The sequence below is a fragment of the Bos mutus genome, chromosome 26 (assembly GCF_027580195.1).
Source record: "Bos mutus isolate GX-2022 chromosome 26, NWIPB_WYAK_1.1, whole genome shotgun sequence".
Taxonomy (NCBI): domain Eukaryota; kingdom Metazoa; phylum Chordata; class Mammalia; order Artiodactyla; family Bovidae; genus Bos; species Bos mutus.
In genome coordinates this window covers 7493826-7519118 of record NC_091642.1, presented here as the reverse complement: position 1 = coordinate 7519118, position 25293 = coordinate 7493826, and the positions used below count along the sequence as shown (strand labels likewise).

The following is a 25293-nucleotide window of genomic DNA, read 5'->3' as shown; positions in this document are numbered from 1 at the left end:
TATGGAATGTATATAATAATAATTTCCTACCTGCAAAGCAAGGAGGAATACACACAGGAAATTTAAACACTGACATCTAATTCATAAACAATAAAGCACTAATTTTGTAGCTTTTAGACGACGGTGAATAACCCATACTAACTGTGTTTGGGGAAACTGTGTTGCACTGGGTAAACATTTCTGTACGAAACAGACTCAAGTTCTCCGGGTCTTCTATTATCAATGGATTTAATGATTTCCTAACAGCATAGGCTTCCCTTGTGGCTCAGCTGGTAGAGGATCTACCTGCAGTGCAAGAGACCTGGGTTCGATCCCTGAGTTGGGAAGATCCCCCAGAGAAGGGAAAGGCCACTCACTCCAGTATTCTGGCCTGGGTCGCAAAGAGTCAGACACGACTGAGTGACTTGCACTTCACTAATAGCCTGAAGTGCGCTTACTAAGTGTGACGTCCTACACTGGTTGGTTATGTGCTCCTGTAACAGATGCGGAAGGGCAGCAGGGCCGATGGTGAGCTGGCGATGGGCTGGAGGCCTGGCCCCCTGAAGATACCTGGAGGGCAGCTGCACACGGGTTCGTCTTACACTGCAGGCACAGGGATGGCTGTGTGTGTACGCAGTGCACAAACGTGACTCGGTACATGCACATTTTTTGAGGACAGAACGTACTTATGAGGCAGGGGCTTTAGAATTCATCTGAGTTACCCAGCCCTTCACAGTTGCGGTAAAGGGGATGGTGTTCCCCTCTGGAAGCTATGCTACTCTGCATCCTGTAGCCTGTGACAGTGAGTCTGGTCAGGGACCACGCAAGGGGACTCTTGCCAGACAGGATCCCTGTGAGCTGCAAGCCCTTCCAGCACAAGCAATTTTCCTAGGGGCCAAGGAGCCTTGCTGTGTCTAGACGAATAATTAGGATGTGACTCTTAAAGGGTACAGGGCAATCCAACCTGGGGCTGGGCTCAAGTGTGGCTTGAAAATGCTTATGGGGATAAAACACAAGCGGAACTTTAATAGAACCTGTGAAATGTAAATAAAGCCATGGGACCTGGGAAGAAATAACTTAGCTCTGCTTGCCCAGAGCAGGAGCTTTCACGTACAGGTCCTGTTACACACACTAAATATTTAATCACATCCTGGCACAGTGGTTCAAAGTCTGTATCCTTTAAAATAGAAATTTCAATTCTCAGCCCTGCCCCAAAACTTAAAATTTGCTCCACCGAAACCAGGGATGAGGGGACGGGACTGGATTTCCCGCCAGTGCTCCCGTTGGCTTTATGCCCCCCACCCCCACCCCTGGGGAGCAGGGCCCTGGCCATTCCTCTCCTCACCTGTATGTGGCACCATTGAGCTCTGGATGAATTGCTTGCTGATCTATTACTGACCAGGGAGCTGTTGTGACAAAGAATTCCTTGTTCACACAGTTTCTTAAGCTCTCTGGGATGCGACCTGGAATAAGACGATTGAAATTAATCATACAATGAAGTTAAACATTATACTTAGCTGTTTTGGGGGAACAGCTACCACGCTAGTCTCTTTGCTTCTGCACCATTTTAAAAGTCTTGGTTATAATACTGTGTATGTTTTGGTATTTTAGCCACAAGGCATGTGGGAATCTTCGCTCCCGACCAGGGATCAAACCCGCACACCCTGCGCTGGAAGGGAGAGTCCCAACCACTAAGCCTCCAGGGAAGCTTCCCCAAGTCTCCTACTTGTTAATAGGAAGGGCTGGCTCATAATTTCCCAGCATACGACCTGTTCCAGGTCTGAGCCACATGGGTCCCTCAGCCTAACAGAAGGGCGGCTCCCCCTCCAGGTCCGCAAAACTTCACGTTGGGTAATACAAAAGGGGATTGGTTTCCTCTGAAAGAAGCACGGCCCAATTAACACATTTCTTCGACTTGACCCCTAAAAGCAATTCCTGCCCACGGCAAGCCCTCTCACCCTGACGTCTGCGGCCTGCTCACCTGTGATGGCCCGGCGGATCTCGGTGGCGGCCGCCTCCCGCATCTCCAGTGAGGCTTGCTCACTATACCAGGCTGTGTGGGGAGTACAGATGAGATTCGGTGCATCTTTCAAGGGACCCTGAGCAAAGCTGGGTGAACGTACAAAAACATAGGAAATGAGACGAGTGCTCATCACTCCCTGTCTGGTCAAACGGGAGCTCTTGGCCATGTGGGATGTTAGCTGACGCAGATAAAACAGGGATTCTGCAGGGTGTGTTCTACGGGGTTGGGACTTTCAGAACCCACTCATACAACTGCTCTGTAATGACAATGTCAGGAGTACTCAGGAAGAGGAAACAGTTCTCTGGAGGACTGACTGGCCTGCCTCTCACTGGGATGGTCGGGCTGTGGACACAGCCTGCTCTCCCTATTTTTCTGCCGGCCCCCTTTCTGGTGATCTTTGGGGGAACTTCTAGCCCTTTTACCCTTTGTGAGAATACAGTACAGCCCTTAGAATGGAGTCCTTTAGCCTCTGGTTAAAGCCTCCTCCCCAGGACCTGTCTGGGCAGCTGCCCCAAGTTCACAGCAAGGAGTTGGGTGAGGACCTGGGTCCTACAAGTCCCTGTGTGAGTCCTGAGCTCCAGCTGCAAACATCTCCACAGTCTCCCCAAACCAACCTGAAAGGCTCCGACTCGTGCACGTCGAGGGCCGCCCCTCGTATCCTGCCTTCTTTGAGGGCTTGGGCTAAGGCTTTCTCATCCACCAGTCCGCCGCGGGCTGCGTTCACTAGGAAGGCGCCTTGCCTCATCTGGGGGGGTGAGGGGGGCAGGGTGGGAGAGAAGCTGGTGAGCAGATGCTGCCCCCTCGGGAGGTTTCAGGAGGGAAGTGGGGCTGCAGGAGTTTCCCGTTTCCCCTTCATTTGGAGAGAAGTTCTCCAGTGTCGTTTCCATTTACCTGCTTTATAGTGAAGTCATTGATGAGGTGGTGGTTATGCTCGTTGAGATTGCAGTGCAGGGAGACGCAGTCGCTCTGGTACAGTAAGTCCTGCAGGGTATAGACCCTCTGCACGCCCAGGGACCGCTCCGTCCCATCCTGCAAGTAGGGGTCATAAAATAGGACGCTGAATCCAAAGGCCTTGGCTCGAACGGCAACCGCCTGCCCCGTGCGACCTGTGCGGAAAGAGAGCGTCCCGGTGAGTGAGGCTGGCCCCTCCTGCCGCTCCTTGGCACCAGGCTGGGTGGCCTTGTGGGGTGTGCCCCACCTCTGCTGCCTGCATTATTTCTGGGACTGGGAAGCTGGGCTGGCCGTGCCTGCTGGCAGTTGGAGCCAAGCAGTGGTGGCTGCTGAAGGACCTGAACACCCAAGGTTTGGCAATGCCACGCCAGCACTTCTTCCTTCCTGGGTCACTTGGGCAGAAGCCAGGCCAGCTCCCTGGGTGAGCAATGCAATGCTGATCAAGTGTACTTACTATCAGATGTTGCTTTTTTTCAAAACAGTCATTGTTATGCACATTTTCAAACATAACCAGAGAGAACAATCCAGTGGCCTCCACGTGTCTGTCTCCTGCCTCCCAACCACCAGCATTCTCTCCCTCCGTATTTATCTTTCCCCTCCTTGTTTGCTTACACAGCAGCCTTCTTAAGCTGAGCTTCATCTCGTTATTGCTCTCAGTGTTGAACCAGGACTGTTCTCTTATGTAATTACCACCAGGTTTGTTTGCTCATGAAGGGGGTAAACTGATCACTGCACTCTGGCCTGAGCGCTCATTGCCATGGGGAACCGGTCTGGTGGGGCTCTGAGCTTGTGTGGAGTGTGGACTGGGCCCACAAGTCACCTAACAGGACACAAAGGCTTCCCTGACTCCCACTGACCCCCAGGGGTGGAGCACTTTACTTTCCAAAGCAGTTTTCAGCTGGAACACAAAATGGTGTGAATGATGTTTGAAGGGGCCAATTCGGGGACAGCACAGAATAAATCCTGGTGGGAAGACCACTGCTCCACTGTGCAGGAGGGGAAAGGGACAGGAAGCCCACCGGAGGGCAGGGGGTGGCGGACCGGCTCCCCCTCCAGCGGAACCGGCATCTCAACAGGCAGCACTGGTAACAGCGGCTGTGCTTTGGAGGCGAAGGTTTCAGAAGGCCCTTCGGAAGGGACAGCTGCAGGGGTCACCAGGATACTCCTCATGCCAGCCGTCCCCAGGGTCACCACTCACACACAGTGAAGCAGGAACTACAGCCACACGCGGCAGAAGAGCTGCCATGACAGATGGGCCGGAACAAGGGCGACCGAAAGACCCTCCTCTAATGAACCTGAGATGTGGGACACGGCCCCGCCACGCGGCTGCTGGGAGCTCACAGCCAATACCAGAACACCCCCAACTCTGCTTCGTGGGTCCTCAGCACCACCCCCACTGCCCCGTGTCCTGACGCTTTAAGGGGAGACGGGGTCTGGGTGGCGGCTCCAGGGGCTGAGGGTCACGGCCAGTTTTAACGTCACGTCTCACGGCTCTGCGGCTCGCAAATTCACAGACCCTCATCTTTCCACCATGGGGCTTTCCTGACTAAACTGTACAATACCTGATGCTGAATTCTCTTACTGACTTGGTCAAAACCCAGTCTGGCCTTGGTGTGTGTACACACTGTCCCCGATGGCAGGCTTTCCCTTCATATTTTCAAGCTTGTTCGCAACTTGGAGGTCAAACCCAGTGTCGGAGATCCCAACTGTCCTGGCGCGTGCGTGTGTGGTGTGGTGTGTGAGTTGTGTTGTGTACACACGCTGTCACTGACGGCAGGCTTTCCCTCCAGACTTTCATGCTCGTCCCCAACCTGGAGGCTGGCCTTGATCACTGCCTTTGGGCCAGTGCGAGCCGGGGTCAAGCTCGGGATGGCCCGTCCAGGGCCCCACGTGATGGCATGAACTGGGTTTGGCGGCACCCGCTCCACACTTGGGGGCCCGCTGCCGCAGCTGGGCAGAGTCTTAGACAAGTGGGTGCTTCCAGCCCTGGATGGCGGGCAGCAGGGGGCGAGGCCGCCCACGACCGAGCCCCCTCCTGTCTCGGATCCGCCTGCAGTTCTGGGAAGCTAGAGAGAGACCAGCAGAGGCAGCAGGGAGAAACGGTGTATGGGGCGCTGTGACCGGGGTGGGGGTGGGGGGCTTGGATTACAGCCTGCAGCAGGTGGGCTGGCATCACGGGACTGGCTTTCAGAAGGCGGATGGGGAAGGATACAGTGCGAGAAATGACCCCTCTAAGAACCTGCTGTGATGCCTGGTCAGAAGCCATGGAAACGAGTGTTCTTCCATGTGGCCAGGCCACTCGCATGGCAAGGGTCTTAATGGTGGCCAGAGCCCACCGGGGGCAAGAACGCATGATGGTCTAAGAACCAGTTCCAAGGCCCACCTCCTAGAGCAGCAGGAAGCCCTTCGGCACCAGCAGAGGGTGCTACAGCTCGGCACCAGCGTTTCTTAGTCCTTTTCCACCTTCCACTCAAGAAAAAACAAAGCTGGACTCTTGTAACAAGTTTACCTCCGCGAGTGTGATCACCCGACACCTGGGCTCTTAGACTCAAGACTCAGGTGCGGGAAAGATGTGCGTTCCTGGAAGACGCTCCCTCTACCTGTTGAAGGTGGCACCATGGCCATCCCAGGGGTCCTGTTATTCAGAGACAGAGCTCCAAGCTCAGGGCTGAGGGACAGCTTGGGGGAACCTTCTGGAAGCCAAGCCCTGCAGACAGCACCGACCCCATGAGATTCTCATGCCTTCTTTGAGTTCTAAGGGGCAGCTGCTGTGTATCACTCATCCCCAATGTACAGACGGGGGAGACTGAGGCAGAGAGAGGTCCAGTCCTGGAAGGTCCTTGAGGTAGAGTTCTTGACCTTTCCTCAAGGTCACAGAACTGGAAGGAGCAGGACTGACATGCAGCAGCCAGCAAGAGCCCCCTCCTGTTTGACTCGGGTCCCTGTGTTGCCTACAGCCTGGCAGTCCGGCTGCTCTCCACCCAGTGTGGCCCTCCACCAGCTCCCCACAGGGCTAACCCGCCCCAGGCCCGCCCAGAGCGGCCAGCTGGGTCTCATGTTTCCCCTGGTGAGTTTTCCAAGCTGATGATCTGACCGTCTGGCTCGAAATCCTTCAGAAACTCCTTCAGAAACACCCACCCCTGCCTGGCACCTTCGGGTGCTCAGCCCGGCCTGCTGCCCAGGTTTCCACCCGGGCACCAGCTGCCAAGCACGCCACTGCCCTTCACCCTCTGCCCCTGGGGGCGGTCAGGGAGCACGGTCCCTCCCTGGGGATGCTCTCCTGCCGCCTCCTCCCTTCCCCACACCCATCAGGCGGTGTCTTCCAGAAGCAATCCCCATCTTCCCTGGGGGTCAGCTCCCTAGCCAGCTTTGACCTCTGACCTCCCAAGCCACGCAACCATAGCCCTCCTCTGGGCCCAAGAGGGCCTCCTACAGCTGCAGTGAAGCCTCCCCGAGGGTCCCTGTGGCAGCCCCTCCCCGGGCGGTGGGCGGGGCGCACTTACCGAAGCCAATGAGGCCCAGTGTCTCCCCGCGGATGCGGGCGGCCCCCGAGGCGACCTCCCGGATCTGCTCAACGCTCTGCACCCTTGTGCCTTCCCGCAGCGCCTGGTACAGCCAGGTGTTCCGCCGGTACAGGTTAAGGATGTGGCAGATGGTTGAGTCCGCCGTCTCCTCCACCGCTGCGGACGGGATGTTGCACACGGCGATCCCTGGGAAAGACAGGCCAGGCGCGGGGATCAGAGCCCCGCGTTCCGTGGGGAAGCGCCAGGGCTTCCAGGCCACCCAGGGCGGCAGCGTTGGCCGGTGCAAGGCACTCGGTGCGCGTGTCGTCCTTGTGGGTCAGGGTCTCTGTGGCCTGGGGGCCTCCAGCCCCATGGCCATCCCAGGAGGATTGCTGTCCAGGGCTTGGCTCACCACCCCTCAGCCCCTCACTGACCCCACGTCCCCCCCCACCCAGTGCTTCTAGACCTACGTCTCTGCGAAGTGAGCAGCGAGCCAGCTCTGACCACCACCCTCGTCCAGTGGCAGGAAGGCAGCGAGCAGGCCCCGCCCCTGAAGGGCCTCAGGGCCTGGAGACCCAGAGGTTCCTTGCCACGCATGAACTCCTGGATCCTGCTCTCGAGGTGGGGCTGGGGTATGGAGACTGGCCTTTTGTTGAAAATTCTAAGAGTCTAAAGTCATGAATGTGTTATTGCTTTTTTTTTTAAAAAAGGCAAGACAGAATTAGAAACAAACACCTTCAAGGCTCGCGGGCTGAGACAGGATGCATCTGTCGTCCAGTCTCACCTTTGTCCCGCGGACCCCAACCCCTCTCCCGCTCGGGCAGAAAGAAGATCGAGCGACAGGTGCCCACCCAGCTTTTGCAAAGCATTGCAGGGCTGAGAGCAGCTGCGGAAGACTGAGCCCTCGGGGTCTGCATGAGGAGCAGAGACGAAGGCCAGTCTGCCAGCACCGGGAGGCCTTCGGGGAGGCCTGCCCCAGGTTTCACGTGGGAAGGGCCTGGGCACTGACTCTCCTCACTGGCCGGGGGAGGAGAGTATTTGTCAGACCGGGGAGGGACAGCTCCTCCAGCTGCCCAGCAGGCCTGCAACGACCCCCGCCCTGCCCTGCCCCAACAAAGGCCTGAGGCGGCCTCTCAAGCAGCTTTCCAGGAGGAACGCAGGTGTCCAGATGGCCCAGTGTGGCGGCCTGGCTGCAAAGGTCCGCCCTGAACCCCAGGCGCAGGAACCCAGCAAACCCAGCAGGGCTGCAGCTTCGGGCCCCTGCCTTCCTCTGTCTCCCGGTCAGGGGTGGGGGCACAGGGTACCTGCAGCTGTCCTGCAGGGACAGGACACGGGACCCACTCCGTGGAACACCCCCTTCTATGTCATCACCCCAAGAGAGCTGCCCTGAGCTTGGCGAACCCCCAGGAGGAGCTGCTTTTGCTCTCTGCTCTCATCTGCTGACCTGGGCCAGACTGGACACCAGATCAGCAAGCTTGCCAGAAAAGCTCAGAGGGATGGTGCTCGGTCTGGGCCCGGGCTCTCGCCAGCCACTGTCCGCCTCATCCTGCTCCTTCCTGGACCCTGGGGCAACACATCCTCTACCTGCCCAGGCCCTAGGGCGCGCTGGAGGGGAGCTGCCTTCCTGGGAACACACGCCAGGAACCCGGGGCATTGTCCAGAGGGGCAGACATGGGCCACCTGCTCTTCCATCCTCATTACAGGTCAACTGACCGAATAAGTGGCGAAGGGCACGTGCAGACAAAGGACGGCTGGATGGAGGCCCGGGCTCCTTCCGCAGATTCCACATTTGAAAACACCCCTTTTCCGACAGCCCAGCAGATGTCCCTGAAGCCACGCTCTTATCAGATCGGAGCAGGGTCAGTGAAAAGGCCTCCGCGGACACGCAGTTTACATCCTCCAACCCGACATTGCAGGCCCCTGGCTGGCCTCTGCAGTGGGGGTGGGGGTAAGGGCCGCGGGGCCCCACTCGGGTGCAGCCCCCGCGACTGCAGAGATGGCAGGCGCCTCCCCCATCCAGCCCGCCCCTGCCCCAGAGGAATAGCTGGGTCTGGGCAAGGAAGCCCGATGGCATACACGTGTGGGTGGCCACGCCACGAGGGGCCACACTATGGAGACGGGAAGGGGGGCGGGGCGGAGGGAAGGGTGCAGAGCCCTTGGGGAGCCGGGCCCCACTTTCTCAGTCGCTGCTTGAACTTGGGACCTCAGCTCCATCCAGAGCACAAAGAACGTTTGTTTTCAAACAAAAACATTCTTCTGGCGCCAGGGGAAAATGGAAAATTTTAGTTTACATTAGACATGCTTCTGGAGGCTCACATCTTCCCCAAGCTTCTCTGTGGCGACAAAGAGGGGCTGAGAGTGACTCAGGGTGGACGTGGGAGCCCCCTCGGCCAGACCCCTGTCGTGACCCTTCTCTTGGACAGGGTCAAGTGAGCCCTGGGGAAGGGGTTGAGATGCTGGAGACTGGCCAGGGGGCACCCAGAAAAAACCAAGATTGATCTTCTGAGCCACCTGCCACAAGGCACCCCACTCGGGATGGGTGAGGGGAAGAGAAGAACCCGAGGGGCAGGGACCACCTCCTGCTTTTTCCTCGGGGGTCACCTGGGCGGCAAGCCCCACCTGCTGGGGCCCAAACTCCCAGACCACCTACCAGATCGCACAACAGGCCGGTGCCCTCATGGAGAATCAAACCAGACTCAGCACCACTCAGAACAGGCCCCACTGGGGTCAGGGTTCCCTCTGCTTCCTGCTGGTGCCCATAAAACTCCTCCTGCGGCTCAGGAACTGGGTGTGGCCCTGAGGCACGCAGGGGACCTCAGCGGGGAGCTGCAGCCCACCGGGCGCACCCAGCTGGAGAGGCAGCAGGTGGCTGTCAGTGGGCTGCGGCCAGAACCATCAGGTCCCACGTGCGTAGGTGGTCACACGCAGGTGTGACACTGAGCTGACTGAGCCAGGCACCACGTGTACCCTCCTGCCTGTTGCTGGAGCAGGCAGGGGCTCAGAGGCCTGGGTTCCTGGGCACTGGGAGGTGCCTGCCTCAGCCTCATGGTTGCAGAGCACCAGGCAGATCATAACCTGCATACTAGGTGCTGGGTCGACATCCTTCAAGACAGCAAGGAAGCTGACTTCAGAAGGGCTTGTCCAGCAGGACCTCCCTGGCCCCTCCAAAGACAGCAGGGCAGCCTGGGAACCCCTGTGGTCAAAGCTTGGGCCCCTTGGTGGTGGGGTGACGGCAGTGGAGGTGATGGAATTCCAGCTGAGCTATTTCAAATCCTAAAAGATGAGGCTGTTCAGAGTGCTGCACTCAACATGCCAGCAAATCTGGAGACCTCAGCAGTGGCCACAGGACCTGAAAAGGTCAGTTTTCATTCCAATCCCAAAGAAGGGCAATGCCAAAGAATGTTCAAATTGGGCCCTTGAATCTCTGCCAACGTTCCAACATGCTTAGTGCCCACGTCAGGTGCCAGGCTGCCATGCCAATGCCCTCCCTCGGGGCGTGGAGCCCCGCCTTCGGGTGCCCATCTGCTGGGTGGGTGGGGGGACGCTGGGCAGTGGCCCCCCTGCACTGCCCTGACCTGGGAAGGTTCCCGTGTGGACGGCGGCCCTGGGGAGATGGTGCCACCCCAGGACCGGAGGAGACTCAGAAAAGGGCGCCCCCCACCCCAGGAACACCACGCTGTGCACTCAGCGAGAGCAACCTTAGGTTGGTGGGTCCTGGCTGGCTGGCACAGGGCTGCGGCCGCTCACGCAGTCCCCTCTGCAGGGGAGGGCTTGTGGCTTCGTCTGGCTCACGTCCTTCCCAAGTGAGAGAGCCCAGCACAACCCCCAGGCCCCTCGATGGGGCCTCTGCCTCCAGCAGGGAAGTGTGTCTGGCTGGCTAGGTTCCCTCTGAAACCAGCTACCACCCTCCTGCCCGGAGCCAGCAGGGCGCTGTCTCAGTTCCGGCCTCATCTGCTCCATCGGGCACTCGGCAGGCACCGCCGGACACTTACCAAGTTCGCCCGCAGCCTTGATGTCGACGTTGTCATAGCCGCTGCCTATCCGCACGATCACTCTCAGGGCCTTGAACTTCTCCAGGTCCTCCCTGGTGAGCGTGATGGTGTGATACATCATGGCACCGACTGCCTCGTTTAAAACCTGTGAAGGGGCGAGCAGAGCACAGTTGGAGGCCCCCATCGCCCTTGAGTTCTGGCAGGAAGATGACCGGTGAGGGTGCGGCCTGGGTGTCCACGGCATCCCCCTAGGGGAGAGGGCCCTGGTGGGGCTCTGGGGGCCTGCTGGTGACTCTGGGTGATGCCAGGGAATGGGGGCAGGGGGCAGCCTCAGGGACGAGGGGCAAGGCACTGGCCAGCCGAGACCAGGGTAGAAAGAAGTGGGGCCTGGCAGGGGCGCTCGCTGAGTGCCAGCTGCTGCCACCTGACCTAAGGGGCGACCCCAGCCGGGCGGGCAGGATGGGGCGGGGCCCACCTTCTCGTGGATCTCCTGGGTGGACTGTGCGTCGCAGAAGGCCACGGTGGCCAGGTCCTTCAGGATGGGCATCTCTACGGTGCAGTCTCTGCCGTCGAGCAGCGCCACCAGGGGGCGGGGGTGCAGGGGGCCGTTCATGATCTGGGGGCGGATACCTAGGAGGAGGGAGGGGACAGGGTGCGTGTGCCAAGTGGCCGGGGATCCCCCAGGGAGGTGCCCCAACTCCAGCATCCACGTGCGTCCCTCCTGGGAGGATTCTGGGACCAGCCCAGGAGACAGAGAAGGAACATCTGAGCAGCTTATTTTGACAGAGGAGCTAAGATGCCCCCCTACGGGGCCACATGCGGCCAGCTCTATCGCCATGTGGGATCGGGTCAAGCCCACACCCGCTGCTGCCACCAGGGACAGCCTTGGGGCTGCCCCTAAACCTCCAAGACCCAGAGACCTCAGGACATCCGAGGGGGTCTAGCCCACGGCTCCTGGAGGTAGAGCAGACTTCACTTGGCCCCTATGCTGTGCCTTGTTGTCCCTGCCAGGCCCCGCTGCCCTTCTAAACACGCGTGACATGTGCCAAAGTGAAACAAGAGGGACACGTTAGGGCGCCAGCATACTGCGGGAGGAAGCCGAAGGTCCAATCCTTTGGCCACCTGATGCGAAGAGCCGACTCATTAGAAAAGACCCTGATGCTGGGAAAGATTGAAGGGGGCGACAGAGGATGGGATGGTTAGATAGCATCATCGACTCAAGGGACGTGGACCTGAACAAACTCTGGGAGACAGTGGAGCACAGAGGAGCCTGGCGTGCTGCGGTCCACGGGGTCACAAAGACTTGGACACGACCGAGCGACTAAACAACATCCTGTAAGAGCTTCCTGGAGGAAACCCCTGGGCAACGTGCACCCTCTCACTGGGCTTGGTGAGGAGAAGCAGTCAGTCTGAGGTGGTGGAGAAGGGGCATGTGTGTATGAGAGTGTGAGTGTGTGTGTGTGGGGTGTGCATGTGGTGTGGTGGTGGTGATGGGGGGTGCGGGAGGCCTGCTGGGGACTTGACAAAAGCAATCTTCTCAAAGGACCACAGTGCAAGTCAGCTACCTAGACCAGCCAGAGCTGTTTTCATGTGCTGATGGTTCCAGTGGAGACAAAGGATGCTGGCCCCACAGCTGGCGAGGGGGCGGGCCTGCCCGCATGCTGCCTAAGGCCACATTCTCCAGTGGCGCCGTGCCTCCAACCCAAATGACGGAGGACTGGTCTGCCCTCCACTGTGGGGACCCATCATCAGGGCACACACGTCAGCCCAGGGCCACTCATCCTCTATGACCAAACCATTCCCTTCACGTTCACACTGGAAGGTCTTGGATTTTTGGCCCCCATGTTCAATCACCTTCCTGGGCTTCCCTGATAGCTCAGTTGGTAAAGAATCTGCCTGCAATGCAAGAGGCCCTGGTTTGATTCCTGGGTCGGGAAGATCCTCTGGAGAAGGGATAGGCTACCCACTCCTGTTTTCTCAGGCTTCCCTGGTGGCTCAGCTGGTAAAGGATCTGCTTGCAATGTGGGAGACCTGGGTTCGATCCCTGGGTTGGGAAGATCCCCTGGAGAAGGGAAAGGCTACCCGCTCCTGTGTTCTGGCCTGGAGAATTCGATGGACTGTATAGTCCATGGGGTCGCAGAGAGTTGGACACGGCCGAGCGACTCACTATGTTAAATCACCACGACCCATCCCTGGGCTTCAGGAGGAACTACAGCACCAGGTGGCCAGGACAGGGCCACTCCTGTTTTCTTATCAAATCACAAGGGGGTGTGTGCGTGTGTGTGTGCACGTGTGTGTGTGTGCGTGCTGGGGTGTGCTGGGTGGTGGGGGCAGGTGGCCTGCTGGGGACTTGACAAATGAATCTTTTCAAAGGACCATAGTGCAAGTCAGCTGGTATCACAGATCACAGGTCCCAAGACAGCCTTCCACACATCTGAGGTTCTCAGATGTTCAGATAAACTCTGACGATGGCCACTGCACCAGGGCCAGGCCGAGCACAGAATCTCTTTATCCTCTTCAGCACCGGGCTCACTCAGGCTCCCGAAGGCCAAAGCAGGAGCCGCTGACGTGCTCACCCATGGGACCTCGGTCTCCCAGCCCAGAACTGCTGGAAAGGGCTCCCCTCGCGGCTGCCATGAGATGGCCATGGGTGAGGCCCCTCCTCAGTCGACCACCAGGGCTCAGGACCCGGCCCCCCAGCGCCTGCACGACCTGGATGTGTCCTGGATGGTGCTCCCACGCCACAGCTGCAGCTTCAGGAGACAATTGTCTCTTTGAACTCTAGCAGAGAAAAGCCTTTTGTTCTGGCCTGGGAAGAACCAGCCGGGGTGGCTGGGGGCAGCAGGCTACCTCTGGGCAGCGCCTGGCTGGGGATCACGAGTGATCAAGGTCCCTCCCAGTCCTCAAGTGGCAGCCAGACCTTTACTGCCTCCTCGGGACCTGGTTCCCCCAAGGGGGGCGGTGGCCAAGTAAAGCTGAGTTCCCGAGTGGGGACAGGGTCCCCAGCCCACATCCCACAGCACTGAGGCCAGCTGCTTGTTGGGGGGGCTGGTGCGCACCCCACGAGCATCCTGCTTTGCCCCCAACGGGAAGGTCCATGAGAGCCGAGGTACTGTGTGCAGATGGGGATAACATACCCCAAAGACCAAGAGCGACATCTGCAGACAGGATCCCCGGACACCCCGCAGAGGGAGAAGTGGGGAGCAGGGATGTCACCTGGCACCCACACCCTCCCCTCACCCCTGAGACGGCACCGCTGTCCTGTTAGCAGACAAGGAAGAAGCACAAGGTGGAAAGTACTTCACCGGAGGAGACAGTTGGGGGTGGGGGTGGGGGGCGGGGGCGGCCGGTGCCAACTTGGGGTCCACACCCATCCTGAGAGTGAGATGGCGAGACAAGCCCGAAAGGACCCATTCTCTTCCTCCAGCTTCTCCTCGCCCCCAAACACCTCCTACAAAGCCCAAGGCTGGGCTCCTGGAGGACCTCGTGGGCAAACGTGCTCACTTGGCCCAGGCTATTCCTCCCACTGGGTGAAGAACACCCCAACTTCACTCCAGGGTTGGGGGGCGGTGTGTGCTGTCAGGAGGGTTAACCAGACAACATTTGTAAAGTTCATGGTCAGGACTAGAGATCCAAGCAGTTAATTAAAAAGTCATCACAAGGGAAAACAACAGTGGGTACCAGGCAGGCATCTGGAGAGGCTGAGGGGCCACTGCTGCAACGCGTCCATCCACAGCATCAGTCCATGCATCCCGTTACCTGGGAAACAAACTCTGGGTTGCCTAGTGATTGCCTTCCTCCCTGACTTGGGTTGTCTTTCTCTTTGGCGTAACCCACCCTTTGCCCTAGTTCAGGCTGGGCATGCAGAACGCACAAGACCCATGGGCTTCCTGAAGCCTGAGGTTCAGATATCCACTTCAAGCTCTCTATGGTAAGGCAGGAGTCAGAGATGCAAAGGGGACCGTGAGGCTCAGGTGCCAAGGCTGGGGAAGGATGCTGAGGGCGGATGGCTGGCTGGCACGTGGGAATGGGCGAGATTCACAGGTATTCTGGATGAAGTGCAGGGACCACAGTGTAGAGCCAGGCTTTAAGGGGGCCACATGAGGCCCCCAGCACTGAAGACAAGATGGCTTAGCCAGGTCACTGTCAAGGTCGGCTTCTACAAAGGGGCCATGCTGGATAGACAATGCTCCTTCAGTTCCAGATGGGACTCATCAACCGCATGCTTCAGAATCCAGTTAATTTCAAGCCACTGTGCCCAGAACCCACCGTGCCTACAGTCTTGCTGGAGGAACCCAGTAAGAGCTCAGGAAATGCCAGGAAGATGAAGTAGCAATTAGACTTTACATCTCACCTCACATTAACTGAGACATTCTCCAGTGCTTCTGGCAACTTGAAACATTTTTAACTGTATGAAATTAAAAGACGCTTGCTCCTTGGAAGAAAAGTTATGACCAACCTAGACAGCATATTAAAAAGCAGAGATGTTACTTTGGCAACAAAGGTCCGTATAGTCAAGGCTATGGTTCTTTTCAGTGGTCATGTATGGATGTGAGAGTTGGACTATAAAGAAAGCTGAGCACCGAAGAATTGATGCTTCTGAACTGTGTTGTTGGAGAAGACCCTTGAGAGTCCTTGGACTGCAAGGAAATCCAACCAGTTCGTCCTAAAGGAGATCAGTCCTGAATATTCATTGGAAGGACTGATGCTGAAGCTGAAACTCAGGGACCAAGGACCCAGCAGAGGCCGAGAAAGCACCTGATGAGGAGGATCAGAGGGTCCTGGCGGCCCTCAAGTCAGGCTGACCATTGCCCTTCTCCAGTCTCCCTTCCCGTTGATGAACTCACTCCACCCATTTCAGAATAATTCCAACTGCACCTGGACACACCTCGGAAGGCGTATCAGTGCACTTTCAACAGCTCATCCAGCATTAGGTCTGCAGGGCAGAGAAAGCTCAGCCGACTCCCCTGGTGTCAATTACTTGCTGGTTTCAGGCTTGCTTCCTCACAAGCAGGGACGCAGCGCCCCAGCTCAAGGCTACCTCTGATGTCTGCCCCAGGCCTGGCGTTGCTTCGAGCTGCAGCTGCACACAAATAATTGTGCAATTAGACACACTTAGTGGAAAACAAAGACCACACCAGGCTGAGTTGCTGGAGGTTTGTTAAGAGTGACCAGCAGTCCAGTGAATGCCAAGTTCAAAGGACTCTATGAATTCCAAGGTGGAAAGGGGAGGGCCCCCGGGAGACGTCGGTAAACTTCGGGCCCCCAGCCTTGATGCCACCTTATCTGGAAAACAGCACCAGCTCCTTCCCCCAGGCTGACGGGGCTGCAGTCGAAGAAATGGGAAGACGTGCTCATGCCATGCAGAGTGGCCCTGTGGCGTATTTCCTGGCCTTTCTGGACACTGAGTGAGTTCAGCGGACATCCTTCCACAGAACCATGCATCATTTTCTAAAGGTTGGCTTCTGTCACTTGCAACTTAAGAACCAAACTGTCTGAGACGTGATTTTGCAGCTTTCGGATTTTAGTCGTTGAACAATTTTACCCTGAAGATAGTGGCTGTAATAATCATGTTTGACCCAGCAGGCAGAGAGGCCTCTTTTAACAATGGACCAGATTTTAGGAAGTGTCTCCACACTGCAGCAACCTCAGAGTCCCCAAAGCCAGGCTGGCCAGGATAATGGATGACAGTCACGTGTGTGGACGGCCACACCTGTGCAGGGTCACCTCTCTGCTCACAGACGGGGTTGGGCAGGTACAGCGAGGCTGCCGTTTGAGGCCTCACAGGACGCACAGATGGGGCTGGGACCCCTGAGGGAAGAGGATCTGCCATGCATCCCAAGTCCATCCTAAGGTCTTCCCTGCTGCCTGGGATTCTCTGCGCGGTACCACTGGTCTTGACAGCTGACACCCTGAGCAAGCACCCGGAAAGGCCAGCACATGGAGACCTGCGTGGGGCCACAGAAAGACCGAGACAAGACACACTGCTCTGCCCAACTCAGCAAGAGGATGGGGAGACGATCAACCAGCTGGTCATTGGCTCCCAGGACCTGCACGGGGGCCTGGAAGGTAGAAGGCGGCTCCCATCCTCACATGCAGGTGGCCCTGGGGAGAACGGGGAGATGTGGCCATGCAGATCCCAGAGGCTTGGAGTGGGTGGGGAGGGACATGTCAGGCCTGCACCTGTCGCCCTCTAGCCCAGATCACTTTGCAAGGATCTGATCACGTCTCCCCTCCATCCCTTAAATGCAGCTGGTCCCCAATTAAAAGGCCATTTCCTGCAACCCAGCATGGCCCCATCCTTCTTGGCTGGGTTCGTCAGTTCTGATCCCCAGAAGGTCAGACGCAGAATCAGATCCCATGTCTGATGAGCAGCATGTTTCATGGGCTGGCGTTTCCATGACCTGGAGCTGCAGCTCGTGACTCGTGCGGCCAAGTGGGAACCAGATGCTGACCCTGGGACAGAAACGAGCCCTTATCCGAGACTCGGCTTTCAACTCGCAAACGTGGCTGTGTTGAATGGTCTACTCGTCCACCCGCGGCCTGGGACAGCAGACTCCTGCCTGGGGAAGGAGGTTGTGGAGCCTCATCGGGTGCGGGCTTCCCTTGCTTTGTAAACATGTTTATCCATGTTATGAAAACTGTTCTACACTGTTAACAACAAACGTTCTGTAGTTGGCTGGAGCTTACTCAGAAAGCAGTTCTGGAAAGTGAGCAAAGGCAGTGACTGTCCCCAACACCCCAAGAAGGTGCCTGACCTGCAGAAGTGCCCCTCGCCTTTCATGGCAGGGACCACGGCAGCAGCAGAAGGTGAAGGGGAGGTTCAGAGAGCAGCTGCAAGGCAGGGATTTGCAGAATGATGTGTGTTCCTAAGTGTGGCGCTAAAGAGTGCAGTTACTTTTGGAAACCTCATCTTTGTTCCCACACTGCTATCTGCCTTTTCATTTGGCAAAAGTGCTTTTCTCTGCGGTGTCCCTGGGCAGCTGTCCCAGGCTCAGGAAGCCGCGTCCGCTTTCTCCGGGCCAGTCTGGGATGTGGCCAGGCTGCAGTTTGATTTTGAAAACTTGGTCAAGTGCAGACATGCTCTCCCGGCACGCCGGAGAACCCAATTTTTCTTTGGCGGGCTCGCTTTTCACACCTAGTTTTGCATCGCAACATGACCTGCTCCAGCACTCAGCCTCCATCCTGCGCCCTACCTGGCCCGAGTGGCAGTGAGCCCTCTCTCACTGGCTTGGAATCCCGAGCAGGAATGTCCCAGGATCCTGGGCAGGAATGTCCTGGGACGGAGGCGATGAGCAAGGAGCAGTGCACCTACAGCCTGAGGGCAGTTTTGGGACCTGCTGGAACAACAGTGGCGGAAGCAAAAGGCAGTTACTGGAGTGGACACTGGTTCACAGGCTTCCGGCTGCCCTCAAAGTGGACCTTCAGATCCAATCCATCCCCACTCCTTCCCGATTTCTCACCTCCAAGCTCTGCCATGTGAGAGCCTGGCCTGGTTCTAGGCCCCAGTGAGGATACAGGCATGGATGCCTTCCTCAGGGAACTCTACGTGCACAGAGAATCTGGCTTATAGAAAAAACAGCTTTCCCCAAGATACTTCAAAATCCAGAACAGGAGGGAATTTCCTGGCAGTCCAGTGGCCAGGACTCTGCAATTCCACTGCCGGGAGACCCCGGGGTTCAACCCCAGGTTGGGGAACCAAGATCCCACAAGCCATGCGGCACAGCCAAAAAATAAGAATGAAAACAAAATCAGAAACACGAAATCAGTTTCTATCTGAGCCTAGATGTGGAAGTCCACTCGTCTAATACAGGCCAAGCGAGATCGGAACATCCTGCAATTCGATGCAGGCTGGAGCTGAATGGCCATGTGCTCAGGGCTGGAGAGGAAAGCAGACCTGGATGACAAATGCAGATACACAACCATGGCGCTCATGGCAGGCATGACTAATCAACCCCAGCGGTCTTGGTCTCAGACTCCCTGCTGACCCCCGTGGGGTGCCCTGCAAGGCTAGCTGACATCTGCCGGCCATGCTAAGTGGACCCAGTCTGCCTCTTGATTGGGTAAAGGAAGTGAAGGTCAGTGTTCCACACGTGACACCACCACTGTGAGTGTGGAAAGAAGCAGGGAGATGTAGGGAGGCCCCAGGGGAAGGACGCAAAGGCCCCCCCAGCCAGGCACAGCCCTCCGCAGTCACTCTGGGACGGCCTCTGTTCTGCTGGGGGCGGGGGGTGGGGGGGCTTCTGGAGAGGAAGGGGAGAGAGCCCCCCACCCAGGGTGGGGCTGGGCTCTGCGGCAGGTGCCTGGGTTTGCACCCAACTCCTCGCAGCAGGACCTCAGCTGTGCCTGGTACTGTTCCTGGTGGCCTCGGACACCCGCCCTGTCCCAGGGTAACTCTATCGCTCCCCCCCACTACCAATCCCAAGACAGGGAATCCACTTCCCCACTCCCGGGAAATGGGCTGGCCTTGAACTTCAGTCTGAACCCCCTAGAGTGACAGAGAGGCTGCTCTACCGCTTCCACGGCTGGGCCCCCGGGGTGGGCACCATGCCTTCCAAATTCACAGTGAAACTGAGACCAGCTGTGAGCTGGGCCACACTGGGAGGCAGGACCACAGGTCCAGGGTCCAGCCATCCAGGCCGAGGAGGGGAGGGCTGCCACAGGCCGTCCAGTCCCAGCAGAGCCCTGCTGCCTGCAAGCCAGAAGTTCTGGGGTCATCGGCCGCCCAGCGACAGCACTGATGTGTTCAGCAAGGCAAGGCCAAGGCGGAGAGAGCCCACGTCTCCTCTGACCGGCAGGGACCCATTGCCAGTGCAGCAAGAACCCCCAGAGGCCAGTCCCCAGGCATCCCCAGGACAGATCAAGGCAAGAGATCCTGTGGAGGATGGACTTCCCCAGGTGAGGCGCCTCAGGCAGGGATCAAGCTGGGGGTGGTTCAGTGATGGGACTGGTTCACCAACACGAGCATCCCTGTCAGGGAGTGGCTCCCCCAGTGATGGGCGAGGCTGTCTGCACAGCTCTCACCAGGGCTCGTCTCCAAGGCCTGGCAACGGCAGGATTCTGGGATGGCCTTTTGAAAACAGTGGGGGCTTCCCTGGCGGCTCAGAGGGTAAAGCGTCAACCTGTAATGCGGAAGACCTGTGTTTGATTCCTGGGTCGGGAAGATCCCCTGGAGAAGGCAATGGCAACCCACTCCAGTACTCTTGCCAGAAAATCCCATGGACGGAGGAGACTGGCAGGCTACAGCCTCTGGGATCGCAGAGTTAGACATGACAGAGCGACTTCACTTTCTTCTTTCTTTTGAAAACAGAGTGGGTTGCCATTTCCTTTTCTAGGGTATCTTGCCTACCCGAGGACTGAACCCCTGTCTCCTGCATTGCAGCTGGATTCTTTACTGACTGAGCCACCAGGGAACACTCTGGGAAACCAGAAAATCTGTGTAGATTGGGAGTTTGTGATGGACAAGCACACACAGTTATGTTTTAAGATAACCAACAAAGACCTACTGAAAGGCACAGGGAACTCTGCTCAGTATTGTGTAATAACCTAAATGGGAAATAAATTTGAAAAAGAACAGGTACATGGATATGAATAACTGAATCGCTTTGCTGTACACCTGAAACTAACACAACATTGTTAACCAACTGTATTCCAATATGAAACCACTAAGAAAAAAAGGTTAGTGCAACTTGCTTTATTTATGATACTTTACTGGGGTGGTCGGGCACAGAACCCAAGTCATCTCTAAAGTATGGCTGTGCGGGCACTGCTCACAGGTTGCCCAGGGATGAGCAGTACCATCAGGCAGGAAGGAAGCCCAGTGGTCACTGTACACACAGCCCTTTCCCGAAAGACCATCAGCAACTTGAATGCCCCTCAGTCTTCCAAAGCCAGATTCCTCTCCTCAGCTGTGAATACGCTAGTAAGCACTGCCCTGGCATGAAAAACCGCAAGTATGGGGAGCTCTGGCCCTCTGCGTCCTCAGGCAGGGGCGGCGCTGCTGGGGGGTGAACCACACTAGGGGGCTCCCCAGAAGGCTGAGCATGCCCCATGGTGGGGGTGCTGGTTTGCAGCCACTCCTCAGTCCTGATTTTAGTGACCTCTATAAAGGTAGCTGTAGGCTCGGTCCAGATGGCTACAGAGTGGCCCAATAAGTAGCTTAGCTTCTTAAATAAAACATGGATCTTAATGAGTCATGGCCTCCGAGTGAGATGCTCTCAGGCCATCTCGCCTTAGCTCAGGTTAACAGCTGGACAGAAAGCTGGTGAGCTGGAGGCTCACAGGCTCTCCAGGGCCCCGGCCTCTGCCCACACCCCACCCCAGGCTCACTGGGCAGACACGTGAACCCAGGGTGCACACGACGGCAGCTTCTGGAAGCAGAGGTCTAGACTTGTGGGAAGCACGCCATCTAGTTTAAAAAACAGTACAATCTGGGACTTCCCTGGTGGTGCAGTGGTTAAGAACCCACCTTGCAGGGGATGTGGGTTCGATCCCTGGTCAGGGATCTAAGATCCCACTTGCCACAGAGCACCTAAGCCCGTGCGCCATGACTACCGAAGCCCACACACTCGGGAGTCTGTGTGCCACAATCAAAGTTCCCAAAGGACGCAGCGAGGTCCTAAGTGCCACGACCGAGACCCGCTCTGCACCTCCAGAAAGACCAGCGCCACCGTCACTTTAACTGACCCCTCAGAGCCACCCAGGTGAACTGTCCTGGCAGCCTGAGCTGTGTAGGGTCCACACCACGCCGGGGAACTGGAACTGAGAAAAAGAAGCGACTGATACTTTTCCTTTGCCCAATAGAGCTGAAGAACAAAACCAGGCCCATTTTGCACTTTCTCAGACACTCACACACGGGCAGGCTGTCTGGCATCTAGACGCCCCGACTCTGCTGCACTGGACACGCTACTTGCAGGGTGGCCCCGGGTCTTCAGTGCTCCCCCCAGTCTCCAGGGAGCCTCCTGTGCGCCCGCTGAACCCCTTTGCCCAGAAGAAGCACCTGATGTTCTGCCTGGAAACCTACTGCTTTCGGCAGGGGGCGGGGCAAACATCACCCACATCAGCGCGCAAGAGACCCTCCCAGCTGACCGGTCCAGAGGAAACCACACTGAGCGCCAGGGAGAAGCAAACCCGCCACCAAGAAACACATTTGAAGCAGCCAAGGACGCGTGGCTCTGCTTCTGACTTTTCGGTCAAATGACCTAATGGTCCTTATGTCCCCCAAAGGCTCAGTCTCATGTGGGTGGCCCCACAGCTTCCGGGATGTGATGTGGGGGCAGGGCTGCAGGCTCTGGGCTTGGGGAACAGCAGGTCTCTGGGTGCGAGGACCCTCTGGTTCCCAGTCCAGGTGAGGCTGCACCTTTGCCCCCCTCAACATGGGGGAAGAGTCTCTGGAGGGGCAAGTGACCAGGCAGCTTATGCCTGGAGCGGCTGGGAACATATGCACGCCTCCTTTCCAATCAACGGCGTCCGTGGGAGCCTCTGGAGCCTCTGCTCTTAGTGTGGGGGTTGCCAGGAGTCACAAGCCCCTCCATGGCCCCCGCCACCAGTGACTCGAGCCTCTCACCCATCCTTCCTGGTGGCAGCTCCTCCAAGCCCCTGCCAAGGAGATGAGCCCACAGCAGGAACTTCTCAAGGACAAAGGAGGCTCAGGCTCCCAGGCCACGTGTGACAGTGACCCTGGTGAACTCAACGCCGTGTCTCAGCGGTCGAGCTCACCCACCACTCCTTGGTCAGGGCCCGGCTAACCTTCCCCGGGACCAGGGCTCCCGCAGCAGGAGGTGGGCACTGGCTGAGAGGTGGGCATCCAGGGCCTGCTCCCTGGCATGTGGGCAGCTGCCACACTCTGGTCCCAGCTCACAAGCCGGGGTGTTCAGAAACCCGTCGCCCACCCCCACCCCAGCCTCAACACTGGGTGGGGGAAGCTGAGCAGCCCAGGTTGGTGGTCTCCGCTTGGCTGGGGGCTGAGCCCCTGAGCCTTGGAGACTTCTAGGAAGGCCCTGCCCACGGCATGGGGGTGGGGGGGACGCCAGTGGAAGCCACTCACTGTATATTTCGCTTGAGTATTTCTCAAGTTCTAAAAACGTGCCCGTAGCAATGACACAAGGCGATGTTTGAGAGAAACACAGTGAAGTAAAGATGAGAAAAGAACCGACAGATGCCAGGAGTCTGGCAGAGGCAGGCGCTACACACCCACAGCCCAGCCCGAGTGCCACCCGCCTGTGACGGGCTCGAGCGGGGCTGGCGGGACCCCAGGGGCAGGAAGACCCACAGAGGGGTCCCCACCAAGCCAAGGACACCCCAGTCTTCTCGATTCCTGAAGGGCCACTCCTTCCAAAGCACAGGAAACAGCAGTGGAACAAGCCTGGCTCTGTGAGCCCCCCAGTCAAGGTCGGGGGTCACAGCGGACACACCACGAGGAGGGCAGGGCTGCTCACGGGTGCTGCCCGCCCGGGGTGCTGCCTCTGCGGTTGACTCGTCCCCTCTGATCAGAAGGACTGGCTCCACCAGGGCCCCTGAGGAACAGACAACGTGCCCTTCTCCCTAAAGGCCCCTGGAAGAGCCTGGCAGACTCAGGCTTATGTTTCTAACTGCACTGCCTGAGCCGAGGGCCCATAAAAACAAAACACTGCCCTGCTGCTTAGCCGTGGCAGCCACTAAGGCCAGGAAGTAGACAGAACAGGGACAAGGCTTTCGGTTTATTGCAGTTTTACAGGGGGCTCTAAAACCGAAAGGAAAGTGAGTCTTAAGCACCCTTTCACAGGCTTGCTGTCCGGCGGGCCGGAGGCCAAGCGTGCTGCCCTCGGGCCCCAAAGCAGCCAGGAAGTTCATTCTCCCAAGTGCGACAGCTGGTCGGACGTCCCCACCCTGCTCTTTTCCGCTATAACTTTTTCTTAAAACTTAATGATGTCTTAAGCAATCCAGGCTCAAAGCCCAGTTCACTAGAACCCATCACAAAGCCATATTTATCCCTTCAAATAAAAAGCTTCTCACAGAAAGCTCTCCAGCAGGGAAGCTGGTGGGGTGAAGAGGGGAAGTTGTAAGGACCGCGGCTGGAGGGGAAGGGATAGGCCTGGGCCGGGGTGCTGACGACAACATTCACCCCACCCCACCCCCAGGCAGAGAGCCCCCTCAACTGAGCAGAACCGCCCCTTCCCCATGGACTTGGCAATGCCAACCAAGGGCTGGATGATGGAAGTGGCAGATACCCTGGGGAGGAAGCCAGCCGCCAGCTGCCGAAGTAGCCCAGCCAGGCCCCAAGCCTGTGCCTGTGAGCTCAGCAGCTTCAACTGGGCAAGGCCATGGGACAAATTTGTCTGAAATTTCAGATGAGAGGCAGGAAGCGGTCACAGGGTAGCAGCCTGTCAGTGGGAGGGGGCAGGCTGGGGCGGCGGGGGAGAGGACATTACACTGCACACCTCGGGCCGGTGCTGGCTTCTCTGGACATTTGGTTGAGGGCAGCAAAAATTCGGCTCTTGATTGCTCAGAAAAAGGGTCTTTGGAGCGATGGTCCCGTCTTAGGCACAATGTGAACCTTACAACAATCTCATTCCCCTCTTTACCGTGGTGGCTAGGAAGCTCAGCGTGAAATCCTTTCCTGTTTTTTGTGCACAGGACAATGGGGAGTCCTCTCTGAGCTCTGGCTGCATCCCCCAGCTTCATCTTTTCCTGCCCTTATTATTTCTCCATCTACTCAATTTTACCCTTGTGTGTGTGTTAGAGCCCTTCTGAGAGCCAAGCTTAAATCCTCTTAGGATCAAGGAACATTTGACATTCCATTTAATCACACAGAATTAATTTTGGTGACTTCCCCAGGAGGGAGCACAGTACGGAGAACAAGGGCTTGGCTCAACAGCAGAGCCACACGTGTCCCAGGGCAGCTTGTGGGGCACCAGCTGGGGACAGGCAAGTGCCTGCAGGTGCCCTGGGAGCCACCAGCACTGAGCTTCTGCTGTGCAAAGCCTGGGCCCATCCACGTGATGGGGTCCTCAGAAGGCTGGGGAGGGGGCCCCAACTTGCCCTCAATGTTGCACCTGGGGAGGTGAAGCTCACTGCACCTTGGGGCTCATGCTCCAGAATCACCCTCTTGACTGCCTCTTGCAGGCGTGGACCAGTGCTCCCAGCTCCCAGCGCTACTGAATTTCCTGAGCTGTGCTTGGTGCTTCCTCCTGACACAGAGACCAAGAACAGTTTGGAGTCAGACAGGCTGGCCCAAAGTCCTTGCCCTGCTGTGTGACCTGGGGAAGAATCGAACCCCTCTGAGCCTCAGAGTTTTCATTTTAAAAAGGGAAATTGTCGAGTCTTCCTGGGAATCAGATGCAATCACTGCGCCCAGATGCTGCAGGGCAGTGACACTGATTGGGCTGGGTAGGTCCGGAGGCACTCAGGGCTGGCTTCGCTGACCCCAGTCTTGGAGAGGGCAAGAGGCCTATCAGGGGAACTTGGGACCAGGAGGGCCCCCTGAGCCCTGCGGGGGCTCTGAGTTCCCATCAAGTCAGTATTGGGAGGACCCGCTCCCCAGTGGCCTCGCCAGCACTTCACAGGAGTCAGATACAGAGCCCTGACTCCCCTCCTGGCCCGTCCAGAGAGCTCGCTCAGGACAAACTCGGCACCAGGGCTTCCTCACCCAGCCCTCCCACAGTTAAACAAGGAGGTGTTCCGCTCACATCTGCAAACCCTTCCTGGGATCAATTCTCAACCGAGCCTGGGAAAACACATCCCCAAGAGTCGCCCACCCCTTGGTGGGGACAAGTGTTTACAGGTTTGATTTTATGCTCTCCTAACGATTTGGCAAAGGGTGCTTTATTCATACGCCGAGCACCACTGCTGGGCTACATTTAACTGC

The 25293-nt window shown here is 57.6% G+C and overlaps 1 protein-coding gene across 9 annotated transcripts in view; it reads right to left on the bottom strand.

Moving 5' to 3' along the window:
• Positions 1-25293, bottom strand: part of CTBP2 (C-terminal binding protein 2) — a 168814-nt gene that overhangs the window by 1465 nt on the left and 142056 nt on the right. For all 9 annotated transcript variants that reach the window (XM_070363537.1, XM_070363536.1, XM_070363542.1 and 6 more), the window contains 7 exons: positions 10924-11078; positions 10449-10593; positions 6457-6663; positions 2894-3108; positions 2617-2747; positions 1961-2088; positions 1325-1442 (listed from right to left, as the gene is read on the bottom strand). In XM_070363537.1, the coding sequence (XP_070219638.1) occupies positions 1325-1442; positions 1961-2088; positions 2617-2747; positions 2894-3108; positions 6457-6663; positions 10449-10593; positions 10924-11078 (1099 nt within the window). The remainder of the gene's footprint in view (positions 1-1324; positions 1443-1960; positions 2089-2616; positions 2748-2893; positions 3109-6456; positions 6664-10448; positions 10594-10923; positions 11079-25293) is intronic.